The 16,383-nt window shown below is 42.7% G+C and overlaps 2 protein-coding genes across 4 annotated transcripts in view; one reads left to right on the forward strand and one right to left on the reverse strand.

The window, feature by feature from the left end:
- Positions 1–1,250: 1,250 nt before the first annotated feature.
- On the reverse strand, positions 1,251–13,775 carry Fcf1 (FCF1 rRNA-processing protein). Of its 2 annotated transcripts, none has more exons than XM_052739288.1 (8): positions 13,715–13,771; positions 13,374–13,441; positions 11,978–12,049; positions 10,417–10,565; positions 5,825–5,897; positions 4,419–4,506; positions 2,206–2,300; positions 1,251–1,386 (listed from the first exon to the last, which is right to left on the reverse strand). In XM_052739288.1, the coding sequence occupies exons 1-8, from the start codon at positions 13,715–13,717 to the stop codon at positions 1,338–1,340; spliced, it is 597 nt and encodes a 198-aa protein (XP_052595248.1). In that variant the 5' UTR covers positions 13,718–13,771; the 3' UTR covers positions 1,251–1,337. The 2 variants fall into 2 exon arrangements, with proteins under 2 accessions (XP_052595248.1, XP_052595249.1); XM_052739289.1 differs by lacking the exon at positions 1,251–1,386 and adding an exon at positions 3,465–3,577 and having other exon boundaries at positions 13,715–13,775.
- Positions 13,776–13,848: 73 nt separating this feature from the next.
- Positions 13,849–16,383, forward strand: part of Arel1 (apoptosis resistant E3 ubiquitin protein ligase 1) — a 54,004-nt gene continuing 51,469 nt past the window's right edge. The window contains exon 1 of one of the 2 annotated variants that reach the window (XM_052739287.1): positions 13,849–13,981. The gene's annotated coding sequence lies outside the window, so the exon portion shown is untranslated. The remainder of the gene's footprint in view (positions 13,982–16,383) is intronic. The other variant, XM_052739286.1, reaches the window with a different exon arrangement.

A 16,383-nucleotide genomic window follows, 5' to 3' on the forward strand; every position in this document is an offset into this window, starting at 1 on the left:
GGAAGAAATCTCAAGACAGGATAGCATTCAGGCTGTGGCAGTTACTGCTTACCAGAGCAGAAAGATACAAAAAGTATGCAGTTGCTATGGAAAAAAAGTAAGCTGAATCCTAAAGACAGGCAGGTTTGAAAGCGTATGTAATTGTCAAACAGATTATCACCATTAAAGAGGAACCTGATTCATTGAACAGAAGAATTCAAAAGCTGTTCTGAGTGCAAGGCTCCACTCCTCAAGGGCTGTATCTTATACAAGTGAAAATTCACTTAAAAGGACCTTACTATATAGTCCAGGCCAGAGTTGAACCCAGAGATCCATCTGCATCTGCCTTTCAAGTGCTAAGATTAAAAGTATGTGCAACCACACCAGGCTTCTGTTTCATTTTTAAAGCAAAACTTGTCCTTAACTTGCCTGGTACTTTGACCCTAACAGTATTGTTTTATTATATTTAAAGGTTTGCTAAGTGTGGTGGTTTGAATAAAAATGGCCCACATAGCTGGGCGGTGGTGGCGCACGCCTTTGATCCCAGCACTCGGGAGGCAGAGCCAGGCGGATCTCTGTGAGTTCGAGGCCAGCCTGGTCTACAAAGTGAGTTCCAGGAAAAGGCACAAAGCTACACAGAGAAACCCCCTGTCTTGAAAAACCAAAAAAAAAAAATGGCCCACATAAGTCTATAGGGAGGTTTGGCCTTGTTGGAGGAAGTGTGTCACTGGGGGTGGGCTTTGAGGTTTCAGATGCTCAAGGCAGGCCTAGAATGTCTCATTCTCTTCCTGCTGCCTGATGATTTGGATGAAGAACTCTCAGCTACCTCTCCAGCACCAGGTCTGCCTGCATGTTGCCATGCTTTCTGCCATGATAATGGACTAAACCTCTGAAACTGTAAACCAGCTGAAATGAAATGTTTTCCTTTATAAGAGCTGCCGTGGGCATGGTGTCTCTTCACAGCAAAAGAACACTGACTAAGACACTAAGTAAATCAAATTATGTGAACACCCACTGGAGCATCTGACTTATAAAAAGACACAGTTTGGCCGGGCGGTTAAGAGCACCAACTGCTCTTCCAGAGGACAATTCAGTTCTCAGGCATGTTACAACTACCTGTAACTTCAGCTCCAGGGGATCTGAGGCCTCTGGCCCCAAAAGGTACCTGCACTAACATGTTCATACCCACATGCATACATACATACACACATAAAAAAATACAATTTTTTAAAAGATGTAGCTATTTTTTAAATTGAGACAAAATGTCATTAAAAAAAAACCATCAAAAAGTATGTTTAATTAATTGACAACAGAGAAAGCTGGTCAAAGAAAGGCAAGCAAATTTTGTCGAGTAAGAATTAGAACCGAGGAGCTCCATAATCATCTGGCATTCGTTCAATGTTGTACCTGATCAGGAAGGAAAGTAGACACTGTTAAGAAAGGAGGTATGGTACAGAACCCATCGGAGTCCCCCCACCCCCCCCCCCCCCCCCCCCCCCCCCCCACCCCCCCCCCCCCCCCCCCCCCCCCCCCCCCCCCCCCCCCCCTCCCCCCCCCCCCCCCCCCCCCCCCCCCCCCCCCCCCCCCCCCCCCCCCCCCCCCCCCCCCCCACCCCCCCCCCCCCCCCCCCCCCCCCCCCCACCCCCCCCCTCCCCCCCCCCACCCCCCCCCCCCCCCCCCCCCAACCCCCCCCCCCCCCCCCCCCCCCCCCTCCCCCCCCCCCCCCACCCCCCCCCCCCCCCCCCCCCACCCCCCCCCCCCCCCAGATGAGGTGTTAGTCAAATATTCTCTCTCTCTGAGATGGCCTCAAATGCACTGAGTAGCAAGAATGATCTTGAATTTCTGGTCACTATTTCCCCAGTGTTGGGAATACAGGTATTCTACCATGCCCAGTTTTATCCATGCTGAAGATCAAGCTCCCTGCAAGAATCTCACAAAAAGGATATTTCTACCTAAAAGGGATGAGCTTAACTTAAAGTAATGCTTTGTATAAAGCAATAATGACCTTCTAATAATCTGATTGTACAAATTTGATGTTTGTTTCATTCCTAAATTCTATCTTTATCTTCTGCCCTTATTCATGCTATTTTGTCTCATTTCTTCAACTTGAAATGTAAACAAGCTAGTGTAATTTCTTTGAAATCCTCTATAACTTTATAACCTGCTCTCACTTTAACTGATGACCAACTGCATGCCTCTAATCACTTTCCAATAGCAACTTCTCACCTATGGTTAGAAATGTACATGATAGGAACTCCAGGGATCTTTCGGATTCTTCGTTTGAGGTCCCGGTCAACTGTGGCCACAATGTAACACTTGTGCTGAAAGAGAAGCCCACTAATGTTTACACAGGACTCACAGAGTATATGCACATACAACCACTGAATAGTCCCTTCACAGTAACCAGCAGAAGAAAGGATACTAAGACCTACGAGATATTTATACAATAAAATATATAAGCTACCTGGCCTCAATGTGGTCTTATGAATCTTGAGGGGAAGAAAGAAGTGTTTCAGCTGCAAACTGCTTTCTGTCTCACACATGGGAAGGACTGCCACAGTTAAGGTGGACAGTTCCTTAGTTTTGGGAAACCCCCCTGACTGACTCTATGTAAATGACGTATATGGAGGGCACAGATCTTCCTTCCTCTGCTCTTGTGGCTTAGGGGTACTCTGAAGTTCTTTAGTGGAAGAAGTAGGCAGGTCCTGGGCCAGGAGAAGGACCTCTAAGATTCAAAACCCCAGTTTAGCTTAACATTAACTATCCACTGGAAGCTATTTTGTTATAGTTTACTTCGTATACAAATCTCCATTGAGTTCTCTAAAACTTTTACCACTGTGCTGGCAGCTGTGATGTGGTTCCAGCTATGGATCGAGTTGCTAAAGGGCAGAGTGGTCGTTAAATGAAGATGGCCGGCCTTAGCAAGGGCCAAGCTCTTCTTCTCTTCATTCCTTCCTTTGCAAGGGCCTGGTTCTTTTCTTTCTTTTCTTTTCTTTTTTCTCAGCACTGTTGTTCGAAGATCAAATCCAGGGCCTGGTGCATACGAGGGAGCACTCTATCACCAAGCTACAACTCCAACCTGAGAAAGGTTCTTATGTGAACAATCAATAGCAGATGTTCTGTGTTGTTTGATGAGCAGTTCAGAATGAAGGAATTCAAAAAGGAATTAATCCAGGGTATGTGAGAGATAGCACCCTGGGAGATTCTCAGACTTAACTAAGAAAACATTTCTGAGTTAGGTATGGTGGGGAGGAACATCATTCCTGCATGGGGTGGAAATGGAACCTTATTTAAGATTTACATGGTGGTAGAATGTGATATATTATTTTAGCTACATGAATTCACTTAAAACACATTATAGGGGATTTGTGGAATAAGACCCCCATCATTGTCCCAAATCACATAGTAAGCTAATGCAGATGCTGGAATTGTTTTTGTTTTAAGACAGGATCTCACTGTGTAGTCCTGGGTGGCCTAGAACTCACTATGTAGATCAGGCTGGCCTTGAACCTTGAATGGAGATCAGTTTGCCTCTTCCTCCAATGGGCAAGGTGCTGAGATTTGAAACCAGACTTCCTTCCCAAGCACATACTTCTCCCTTTATGGTTAGAGCACAATTTTTTTAAATCTACTTTTTCAAGTAAATGGTATCTAAGCTGCTTATGAACTGCTAAATATATATATATATATGCTTTATATATATAAAGATATATAAAACATAATATACAATATCCTTATATAAATATATAATATCTGATATTTATATAATATATATGTATATTAAGAAAAACCTACCCTAAATACCTTACTGAGCTTGAATGTTCAGAAGGTAATAATTTGTGCTCCCCCTTTTTTTGAGGGGGGTGTTTCTAACTGTAATAGCTGGCTATGTAGACCAGGTTGGACTTAAACTTACAGAGGTCCACCAGTCTTTGCCTCTAAGTGCTGGGATTAAAGACAAGTATTACCTCACCTAGCTAGTGTTTTTTTTTTCCTCACACACAAAAAAAATCCCTGATTTATTTGTCTGTGTATAGTGGTATGTGCATGCACCACATGTGTGCAGGTGTCTGCAGAGGCCAGAAGAGGGCATCAGAACTGGAATTACAGAAGACTGGGAGCCACCTGATGTGAGTGTTGGTATCTGAATCTGGGTCCTCAGCAAGAGCAGCAAGTGCTCTTGACCACTAAAACACCACCTCTTCAGCTCCAGCTTGCCACTTTTTTCTTCTTTTTTATTGTGTTTTTTCAAGAAGTTTCTCTGTGTAACTTTGGCTATCCTGAAACTCACTCTGTAGATCAGGCTGGCCTCAAAGTCACAGAGATCCACCTGCCTCTGCCTCCCAGGTGCTGGGATTAAAGGTGTGTACCACTACTGCCCAGTTTTTTGGTTTTTTTTTTTTAAGCACAAAATAACCATTTAAAAAGTGATGCTGTACCTGAGTGACTCTCTGGACCAAGCAGTCATCAGCATAGGTTCCTTTATGTGTGCATGGAAGTCGGTCAAATCGTGGATCCTTGGCGATCCTGCAGGATTGTAAAGGTGGATTAAAGAAAATGTTCCAACCAGTAAAGCAAAGGTAACGTGATCTACGTGGGGATTATGAGGTGCCCTCTAGCCTCTGAAGGCTCTTTTTTTCATTTTATGAGGAAGGGAATTTTGTTGTATGATATTTTGTTTCTGTTCTGACAAATAAAGCTTGCCTGGAAATCAGAGAAGACTTCTTACCTCTACAAAGCCTCAGACCAAATGGGGGGCCTGTCTTTACAAATCCTTAGACTGAATGGGGGCCAAATCCTGTCTCCATCCACCTCACATTTCTGTCTCCACCTCCCAAGTGCTGGATTAAAGGTGTGAGTCACTCAAGTGCAGGGATCAAAGGCATGAGATCCCAGGTGCTAGGATTAAAGGTGTGTACCACTAATGCCCTGCTGTTTCTTTATTAGACTGGTTCAATCTTGTGTACCCCAGGGTGGCCTTGAACTCCTGATCTTCCTGCTTTCTCCTCCCAAGAGCTGGAATTAAAGGTGTGTGCCACCTGTCTGGCCTCTATGGTTAACTAGTGGCTAGCTCCAGGCAAGCTTTATTTGTCAGAACACTAGCAAAATCTCATACAACATCATTACAATCAGGAGCTGATCACGTTTGGGCTCATTTACTCAGCACCAAACTCTTGGGTGTTTGTATTTCCATTTTAAAAAAGGGGAAAGAGTTCCAGATATTATTTGCTCAAACCTACAGTTAAGGAAAGTCAGGACTAAAAATCAAATCCATCTTAGGAAGTTGTCTTACACAAATATACTGTAAGACAGGCACAAGGATGGTCACTATGGCACAGCCCATCAACAATATAAAAGCTAAATACATTTTTCCTATGTCTGTCTGATTACAAAAAAGAGAGAACTGAATGTATGACTATGGGAGGACCTTTGCTAACCTGCTGAATTACACAGGTTAGTGAACTGTATGTGTGGGTGTACGGGTGTAAGATCCAGGAAAAAAGACAGAGATGAGTTTTCCTGGAACTTTCTTGGTTTGCATTCTTGTATGAGAACAAGCGTTGTGATGTGGAGAAGGAGTTGTAGGCAGTTGTGAGTGCCCAACATGGGTAGTAGGAACTGAGTTGAGGTCCTCTGGAAAAGCAGCAAGTGTTCTTAACTTGTTCTTAACTACTCAGTCATCTCTCCACAGCCTTTTCTTTCTTCCTTCCTTTCTTTCTTCCTCTCTCTCCCTCTTTCTTTTTCTTAAATTTAAACTAACTGGCCAGGATTAACAAAGAGATGAGGTGTTCTAAAATATCTTCAGTATGCCAAGGTATGGCAAATCTAGACTACATCCTTCTACCTTAGTGCCACTCGATACTTCTGTCCCAATTTCTCAATTTCAGCCATCACACAATCAGTTATGCAAGGGATACCTGCAAGGAACAAACAGAACACAGCATAAGAAAATTCGTAACAGAATTTGTAAAGATATCCTCTGAATTATATTTAATTCACTCTGTAAAAATCCTGCAGACTTTTACAATGACAGCAGACTAAGTCCACTGAAATGACCAGTAAGAACTAAAAGAGAGTTGGGTATGGTGGCAAAGGCTTGTAATCCTGGCTACTCCAGATGCTGATGCAGGAGGATTAAAAGTCCAAGGCCTACATGAACTAGAAGGAGCTCAAGGCCATCTTGGATAATTTGGTGAGGCCCTGTCTCAAAACAAAAAGTAAAAGTGGGTCTGGGGACATAGCTCAGCGATATTAGTGCTTGCCTAACATTCAGGAGGTCATGGGTTCAAGCTTCAACACACGGAGTTGGAGTGGAAGGTGAGGAGTAATGTATAGCTGTAATCTGAGCATTTGGGAGGTAGGGGCAGAAGGATTAATAGTTCAACGTCATCCTTAGCTACACAATGAATTCTAGGCCAGCATGGACTATGTGAGATCTTGTCTCCCCAAACAAACTCCTCCCCAAAAGACAAACAAAAATATCTGTTTAAACAAAAGAATACCATGTAGCTTAAAAGGATGAGGCCCATCTACATATACAAACAAGGCAAAGTGCTCAAGGTATATTATTAAATATAGCAGAACAGGTAACTAAAATGTGATCTCTACACACAGTATACATGATCAGAAATAAAACAGTGATATGTGCTCTGAGTGGCCCTTGAAAACATCATGCTGAATCAAAGAAAACCAAATAAGAGGTTCTATTTTTTTTTCTTTCTTTTTTTTTTCCAGAGCTGAGGACCGAACCCAGGGCCTTGCGCTTGCTAGGCAAGCGCTCTACCACTGAGCTAAATCCCCAACCCCAAGAGGTTCTATTTTTATGAACTGTCCAAAATAGGCAAATCTATAGAGACAGAACTAGAGTAATGTCACTTAGGAGTAGGAAAATGAGGAGCACTCCCATTGTGGGGTGTAATAGCTGAAGACACTCAATTTCTTCTTGGAGCACACTTCCCTACTCCATTGCAGGCCCTTATGCTTAAACTGTTACACGGCTGTGAAATTAAGTCTTCTTCAAGAACGAACTGCCTTCTGGTTCCATAACCATCTAATTTCATTGACCTAGTATCTCCATTCTCTTCTCATTTAAATTTACTTTTAGTTCCCCCCCCGTCTTTCAAAAGCATTACTATATATTTAAATTTTAAATTACAATTGTTTATTTATTGGGGGAGGGTTGGGATCATATGCTGTAGTGCATATGTGAAGGTCACAAGACAACTTGTAGGAATCTATTCTCTCCTTCCAAAACGGGGGGCTCCTGGGCTCAAACTCAGGAGGCTTGGAGGGAAGTGCCTTTACCTGATGAGCCATCTTGGCTGGCCCCAATAGACTTGTTTTTTAAATATCTTTTAAAAAATATTTATTTAATGTATATGAATATTTTGCCTGTATATATGTGTAATCATGTCATGTGTGGTGCCTTTGGAGGTCAGATGAGGGCATCGGAACCTCTGGAATTAGAGTTACAGATGGTTGTAAGCTATCATGTGGGTGTTGAGAATTGAACCTGTGTCCTCTGCAAGACTAAAAAGTGCCCTTAACTGCTGAGCCAACTCTCCAGCACAACCTGCCACCCCCAGCAAAACCATTTTTGCTGAACAGCCCATCTCATATTAGACTTAAAATGTCTACCAAGCATATTGAAAATAGGTGTGTCATTTTATTGCTTATTTATTTATTTCTAAAGCACATGCAGAGAGGATTTAGTATAGTTCTCAGGAGGCCTAGGATTTTTTTGGTCTGTGGTGGGGCAGAGCTGGAGAGCAAATCCAGGCCTCACACACACCATGCAGATGTTCCATTAGCTGTATTTCCAGGTCCCACTCCGGCCACCCCTTCTGGCCTGAGGTTTCTTTGCTTTCGTTTTTTTGGTGTGTGTGGTACTGGGTATTGGACTTAGGGCATCACACGTGCTGGGCCAACACCTGACTACTGAGCTATATTCCCGGTCTGGATTTTATAAAATGTAAATAAGGACTAGCTTCAGTTAAAGTCACCAGTCACATTAACCACTAGGAGGAGTCAGGACGCCCTCTGAAGCCAGTCATTGGCTCTCTGCTCTAGGTGTGAGCATCTCAGTATCTTCTTCCAGTATAGGGATGTTCTGTGGACACTGACAACTCTGCTGTGTGCTGTCCTTACTAATCAGCTGTCTTAGTGTGAGCTCCTGGGTAACTCACTACCGGTCCATGTTGGCACTGGCTGCTTCACCTGCCTTTACTCATCCATCAGTTGTCTTAGTGTGAGCTCCTGGGTAACTCACTACCGTTCCATGTTGGCACTGGCTGCTTCAACTGCTCCACATTAGAGAGAGTGTCTTTTCTTAGGCCTGTAACTAAACTCTACAAGCTTCAGTCTTCTTGTTTTGTTTTGTTGTTTTTCAAGACAGGTTTTCTCTGTGTAGCCCTCACTGTCCTGGAACGCACTCTGTCGACCAAGCTGGCTTGAACTCACAGAGATCCACCTGCCTCTGTCTCCCGAGGCGTGCGCCACCACCCCACCTGGATCAATCTTTTTGTTTTTTTTTTCCCCTGTAGCTTTCTCACCTCTCTTCACACTCACAGAACTGGAATTAGGACCTTGCTCTCTATCAGACTCTGGTTTAAGGGAATATTTAGCAGCTTTGATTTTAGTTTCTGTCCAGATCACTAAAACTTATCCCTAGCAGCAATAATGATATCTTGCTGTATTAATCATTCATATGTTCACTGGTGTGATACTTTCAATTTTCTTCCAGATTTTTTAAAATTTTTTGTTGACCTTGAACCTGCTTTCCCTGTTTCCTGAATACTGGGAGTATAGGTGTATGACATCATTCCTGGCTTTCTTCTCAGCTTATCACACCTCCCTAAGCATAATCATTTATAGTTCTTCAGCTCACTTTATGTCTCCTGACTTCCAGAGAAAAGTGTCTGATACTCCTGCCCACTTGAACATTTCTGTGACTTCGAGGTCAGCCTGGTCTACAAAGCGAGATCCAGGACAGGCACCAAAACTACCCAGAGAAACCCTGTCTTGAAAAACTAAAGCCGGGCCTTGAAAAACCAAAGCCGGGCGGCGGTGGTGCATGCCTTTAATCCCAGCACTCAGGAGGCAGAGTCAGGCATATCTCTGTGAGTTCAAGGCCAGCCTGGTCTACAAAGTGAGTTCCAGGAAAGGCACAAAGCTTCACAGAGAAACCCTGTCTCGAAAAACAAAAACAAAAACAAAAAACAAAAAACCATGTAATGACATTTAAAGTCGAGCGGTGGTGGCGCACGCCTTTAATCCCAGCACTCTGGAGGCAGAGGCAGGCAGATCTTTGTGAGTTCGTGGCCAGCCTGGGCTACAGAGCGAGATCCAGGAAAGGCGCAAAGCTACACAGAGAAACCCTGTCTCGAAAAACAAAACAAAACAAAAAAAAGAATGTAGTACACCTGTGATGCTTAATAAGACAAATCACAGTAATGTATGCCTATAGTATCTTTTTAAAAGGAGGTGCAAATTTTCCCTTTGATTCCAGCAATGTATTCTATATGGCAAAGTACCAGTATGGCAAAGAAACCCTATAAATAGAAATCTATTAATCACAAAATACAACAGATCTTGGTTTTTTTGTTCTTGTTTGTTTGTTTTTTGTTTTTCAAGACAGGGTTTCTCTGTGTAGCTTTGGCTGTCTTGGAACTCACTCTGTAGACCAGTCTGGCCTCAAACTCACAGAGATAAGCCTGCCTCTGCCTCCCAAGTGCTGGGATTAAAGGTGTTGCCACCCCCAGGCTTTTTTTAAAATGTTGTTTTGCAGTGCTGGGGACTCGGGGCTTCCCAAATGCTAGGAAGTGCTCCACTGAACCACTGAGCTACCTCCCTGACCCAAAAAAGTAACAGACCTAAAACTATTAGGGAGCTGTACTCTTGGATATGGTTTAAGTTTTCTTTTTCCTGCTCAGGGTTACAAGTAGGAAGGGCTACCCAAATAAACAAGGGGACTCTGTAACAGGTAAACTGTACACTGAGGTATAACTACCTCAGACCTTTCGAAGTACAAATGAATTCTAACTGATAAATGTGCCCATTATCTGACTTCTGGCTCTGTGACTATAAATGGAAAAATGTTTTATTTAGCTTTCTAGTGGAGTGGAATGGAGAATGTATCCTGCTTAAAATAAATTTATATACCAAAAATAGATTTTCATTTGTTCAGAATTTTAAAATCTAGATTCAAAATTGATGTCTCTAATAACAGTCAAAGCACTGTTTTCTGAATTGTGATAATTTGATTATTCCTAGTCGAGTATGCATTAGATCTCAATTTACTGAAAACTGCCATTTCTGGGTTTACTGAAAATAAAATGGCCAGTGGTTCATTTAATGAGATCCTCACTTCCATTATTTGAATAGAGACAATTATTCTGTATGGCATATAGCACAGGAACATAAAAGTATGATACTCACACTTGGCGTACAGACAGTCCATCATTGACTGCACTAAGTCCAGTTTGGCTTTAATGGAAAAGTTGATGAAGTTGGTATCAACGAGGATATGGTAAGGTGGACCCAGTTGTGTATTATACTGGAAGAACAAGCAGGAAGGATGCTGGGGGCTGGAAGGAGAAAGAAAATAAGATCACAAACTAAAGTCTGTATCAATAAGTTTGATGTTAATGAAACCAGAAATGAAGCATCTGCTGGGGAGTTCATCACAGGCAACTGTCCTTTCCCCTCGTTCACTGCAAGCAGTAGTCAGGAAAGGGGCCGAAGTCGCTCAGCAATTAAAAAGAGGTTCTACTGCTCTTGCAGAGGGCCTGGATTCAGTTCCTAGCATCGACATTGGGTGTTCCTAACTGCCTGTGATTCCAGCTTCAGGAGATCCTCTGCCTCTAGCTTTCACAGACTCATGTGCACATGCCCACACACATACACATACTTAAAAAAAAAAAAGTTAACAGCATGTTAACCTCCGGTCCACTATAAAGCTGTGACACAACTTTAAAAACACAATTACCCCAAACCTAGTTCTTCCTTGATCAGGAGGACAGTCACAGGGCACAAAGAGGCAGAATGTAATCATCAGGATTGGAACCAATGCCACAGCAAGTTTGTCATTCTCCAAATCCTCAAACGGGTGTGTGAAATATAAACGATTATTTATCATAGGATTACATATGATAGCAGAGCCTGTTACTCATCTAAAAATCCATGATGTTCAAATATTACTAAGTGAACCAGTATCTACCTGTGACAGTACAGCCTCTGTGAACCCAGAGCAAAATAGGAAAAATGTGGTGAAGTTAAATATACTTATTTTAAAAGAATGACTTTCATCCACAATATACTAAACTATAGTTTAGTACTATAGTCTCTCTTTTATGAAATTTTGGTGTGGCAATTATTTATTTTAAAAGATTTTTTTGAAGCCGGGTGGTGGTGGTACATGCCTTTAATCCCAGCACTTGAGAGGCAGAGTCAGGTGGATCTGTGAGTTTGAGGCTAGCCTGGGCTACAGACTGAGTTCTACGACAGGCTCCAAAACTACACAGAGAAACCCTGTCTCAGAAAAACAAACAAACAAAAAGAAATCTGAAAGGAAAAAAATTTTATTCCCAGTGCCTTAGGGGAAAATTTACTGCTCCGTGGGATTCAAAAACCTTCAAAGCAGCCGGGCGGTGGTGGCGCAAGCCTTTAATCCCAGCACTCGGGAGGCAGAGCCAGGCGGATCTCTGTGAGTTCGAGGCCAGCCTGGGCTACCAAGTGAGTTCCAGGAAAGGCGCAAAGCTACACAGAGAAACCCTGTCTCGAAAAACCAAAAAAAAAAAAAAAAAAAAAAACCTTCAAAGCATCAACATCAGTGTATGCTCATTAATACCACTTTCATTTGTGCATGTGCCGAACTTACTAGGAAATAACTAACTTAATTGTAAATAAGTCAGCTCATGGAAAGCCTGAATTCTTAACAGGGCCAATGGTTTAGGATCTCTTAGTTTTAATGGAAAACTTGAAGTTTTTTAATACTCACACTTCTCTTTCCTTCAGCGCACTGGGATCTTTCTTTTCTTTCTTTTTAGGCTTTAATCTATCCTTTTCTTTACTGCAAAAAAGTAAATTCAGAGAAGAGGAAAAATGATACAGTTAAAATTTCATTTGGAAGCTCAAAATTTCGACTTGTTGGAGATGTCACTCAGTTGTAGAGCACTAGACCAGTATGTATGAAGCTCTAGGTCCAACCCCATCACCTCAAGTTCCATTCTAATATCTTTTCTTCCTTTTATTTTTTTAAGGCACCAAAGCAATCCAGTTTTGTGAGTTTGTGATGTTAATATTAACATACACTTTGACAGCAAGTAACTACAGTAGGAAGTAGCCTGAAAATATCAAAATTAATCAGACCAATAAACTCAAAAAATTGTTAATGATTAAATTCTAATTATACTGTTAACCTTTTTCTTAGTCAATATTTCTCTTATCAGTGATTAAAATCTAATTCCAAGAGAGTAATGGGGGTTTACTATGATCAAAAGATATTCTATACCTGTTTGAAAACATCATTATGAAACTTATTATGTGTAATTAACATACGCTAATAAAAATCCACTTTTAAGAGCCTGTGAAGAAGTTGGTATTAATCTTCTGAGTACTTCTGAATATCCCAAGCTGGACATGGTAGCCTTCCCAGCACCATGAAGGCAGAGGCAGACAGGATTCTATGAGTTTGAGTCTAGTCTATGCAGCCAATTCCAGGCCAGCCAAGGCTACATCGTGACACCCTGTCTCAATAAGCAACATAAAATCAAACCAAACCAAAAAAGACTCAGATCACCAATACAGGGGAAAAGTTGCCCCACATTCTTTATAAAGGCCTAGGACATTACACACATATAAAATTGAACCCTTAACCACAAAGAAATTATCAGTGGGACACCATTCTTTAAAGATATACAATAAAAATCCACATCAGAAGCTGAAAATAATTCTGAAGGCTTTAATGACCCTTCTCTTGTTCTGAGACTCCTCAACACAACAAAGGCCAGTTTTTAAACAGTTCACACAGTCTTTACTGATGCAGGGAAACTGGTTGGTTCTTCTTTATAATGGGAAATATCATTCTAGTTTCTTCTTCTAATGTTTTGAATCCTTATAATTTATAAAATGGAACTATCTTGGAATTTTCCCATCCTTTCTTTTAAACTTGGGTGTCAGGAATTGGAAACTGAAGACAAGCATGGTGTGACCTTACGGGCTTTTCAACGATGACACCATCCTCTCCACCCCCCAGAATGAGTGACTATAATTCCATGCAATATAGATCTAAGACATAATAAGCAAAACAAAAATAACAAATTTTACTACTTAGCCCGTCGTGATTCCTGTTATCTCTGATCAGTTTAAGAAAGCAGTTGATTCTGTCCACTCACAGTCTCTCATCTCTGAGACTAAGCATTCGCTTCATAGTCGCGTATTTCCTTGTCTTCTTCTGCTTCCCCTTGAAACGGAAATTTTCGAGTTAAAAAGAGTTGGAAACATAGTGCATCCTTCAAAGTTCCCTTCTCCTATTTTTCTTGCCGATTCTCTTTTCTGCCAACACCACCCAGCCCCTCTCCCCACTCCCTAAAACTTAGATTCCTTCGAGCTAAGACCAGAATGGGGAAAAAAAACAACAACACAAGGGAAGCTCCACGGCTATAGTTGGCCAAGCGCTGAGCTCCCATACGCCCGCAAAGAGCTCTGACAAACTTCCTTCTCCCACTCTCCTCACCATGTTCACGCCGCACGCCTGTTTCTTCCGGAATCACTCACAGCGCGACACTTTTACGTCATCAACACACTGCTTCCGGCAAAGGCCAACCCGGAGGCGGAAGCCACTTTGGGAAACGGAAAACCTCCGAACCGGCTCTTAGCGCCGGTTGAGATCGAGACTGGGGACTTCTGAGGGGCGGGTGGAGGGCAGGTTTTGTGCTGGACGCGGCCCCTGCCTCCCCGGACTGCAAAGCTAAGACTTGGCCACGCTGCAGCCGCAGTTCGGGTAACGTTTCCCTTCACGCCCCAGCCACAGGTAGAACCTAGCCGACCCGCAGGCACCAGAGTTCCAGAAGCAGAGCGAGAGAGGGGACGAGGACAGCGGGGTCGGAATCCTGGGCTGCCCCGAAGTTTGCAGATACACTTTGTTTGTCCTCCGGCGCACCAGGGCTCTGTAGTTCAGCCTGGAGCCTCTGGTTATTGCTGGGTTTTCCTTCGCCGGCATAGTACTTCATGAGACTGGGTGGACGATTCTTCGGAAAGAGAAGGATGTAACCCCGCTTGAGGACCCCCCACTCCCCATCGTGTGTGTGTGTGTGTGTGTGTGTGTGTGTGTGTGTGTGCGTGTGTGTGCAAGCACGAGCGTGCAGGTGCATTCAGAGCAGAAGTCAGAAGAAGCTAGTTGTCTTTATCTTGCTTTCCGCTTTTTCTTTTTAAGACTGTCTCACCGAACCTGAAACACCCCCTTCCTCCCCCCTGCTTTGTTGCTAGCTTGCCTGGCCAGAAAGCCCCAGAGATACTTCCGTTTCTGCCTCCCAGCACCGGGGTGACAGACACTTGCCACTGAGCCTGGCTTGCTTTCTACCCAGGTCCTGGGCATCCAAACTCAGGTCTTGCTTGGTCTGCAAGCACTTACTCACTGAGCCAACTACCCCAGTCGGGGCGGCCTTCTGTGGATGACTGCAGGAAAACGGGTGCACAAGCTTGTATGTGCATCTCCTTACCACGCCTCGAATATGGTGGGGGGAACCATTGATACTTGTTATGAAGCCTGGCGTGCCGTTCTTAACCGGACAGGGAGGAATTGTGAGAACGAGAAAGAAAACTTCTGAGATGTTTGTTTTTGTTGTCTGGTTTTTGCTTTTAGAACCTGCTTTGTATTCTAGTTATTCTTAACTATTTAGAGAGATTTCTTTTTACCCCTTGAACATCCGTGGAAAGCCAGGGTCAGTTCTCCTGAAATTGGATGTGTGTATGCATGTACATGCACTCTGACTTGCAGCTTGTGAGACTTCTAGACTGTGTAAACTTCATTTACTTGGCACTTGGACGTTCACAGTACCTGAAATACCTTTGTTTTATTGATGTTGAAGCTATATAGGGTCTTGAAGCTCAGTGGTCTGTTTGGTTCTAAAGCTTGTGTTTTCCTTAGTGCATGATGCTGACCTAGTGTTACTGGCTTAAAAAGATGTTCACGTTAACACTGCAAACAGCAAACAGCGCATTGGTTATTGATCTTCAGAGTTTGACTGGCTGCAGTTTAAACCCTCTTTCATGTTGCTTACTTGCAGTGTATTACTTTGGGCCATCAGTTGGTGCCTCTGTTTCTTCATCTGTAAAGCTGAGATAATCATCATAATACCTGTATTACAGGGATGTCATCAGGACTTGTGTTTTCATACTCATAATCAGTAAGTCCCTAGAAAGCTTACCATTAAGGCAACTCTTTTAGCTGGGTAGTGGTGCTGGCCTTTAATCCCAGCACTTGGGAGGCAGAGGCAGGAGGATCTCTATGAGTTCAAGGCCAGCCTGGTCTACAGAGTGAATTCCAGGAAAGCCAGGGCTACACAGAGAAACCCGTCTCAAAAGACAGAACAAAACAAGAGCAACAAAAAAAGAAAAAGCAACTTAAGTGTTTTCAGTCATTTCATGTTGTGTTTTTCCAACTTGAATGATACGTCATTTGAATGTTGATGTGTTTTTACTGTTTTGAAGTGAGCATATTGGTAAACCTCAGAAAACTTACTAAATTTTCAGGTCTCTGTAACGGGTCATTTTGAGTTGATTTGGATATAGAACTGGTGTCCTTCCTTATGTTTTTTTGGGCACATACCAAGTTCAGATCTTTTTGTAGTTCACATATCTGTGGGTTGCAAATTTTTGGTGTTGAAATAGTTTTATTATTGACACATCTTTAGAAATTGTCTGTACCTCCTGCTTTACCCCCATGAAATTCCTAATCTTTTCAGAACAGTTTGTCTCTGCCTAGCTATCATTCATGGGTAGAGTTAGAAAGAGCCACATTTTTTTCTTAATTGAAACATGTTAGTGATTAGGCATTTAGCCTTTTAAGTAAACATGGTCAGTTTTTTGTTTTTTTTTGTTTGTTTGTTTTGTTTTTGTTTTTTTTTTTGGTTTTTCGAGACAAGGTTTCTCTGTGTAGTTTTGCGCCTTTCCTGGAACTCACTTTGTAGACCAGGCTGGCCTCGAACTCACAGAGATCCGCCTGGCTCTGCCTCCCGAGTGCTGGGATTAAAGGCATGCGCCACAACTGCCTGGCATCATGGTCAGTTTTTTAAAGACCTTTGGAGATTCATTAGAAGTGTGTGTGTGCCTGTGTGTGTGAGTGCCCCTGTGTGCTTGATTGAGAGCACTTGAAGAGAAAATTGCAGCTAGTTAAATTGTAAT

This window comes from Peromyscus californicus, unplaced genomic scaffold, assembly GCF_007827085.1.
Source record: "Peromyscus californicus insignis strain IS unplaced genomic scaffold, ASM782708v3 Scaffold_15__1_contigs__length_86483966, whole genome shotgun sequence".
NCBI lineage: Eukaryota > Metazoa > Chordata > Mammalia > Rodentia > Cricetidae > Peromyscus > Peromyscus californicus.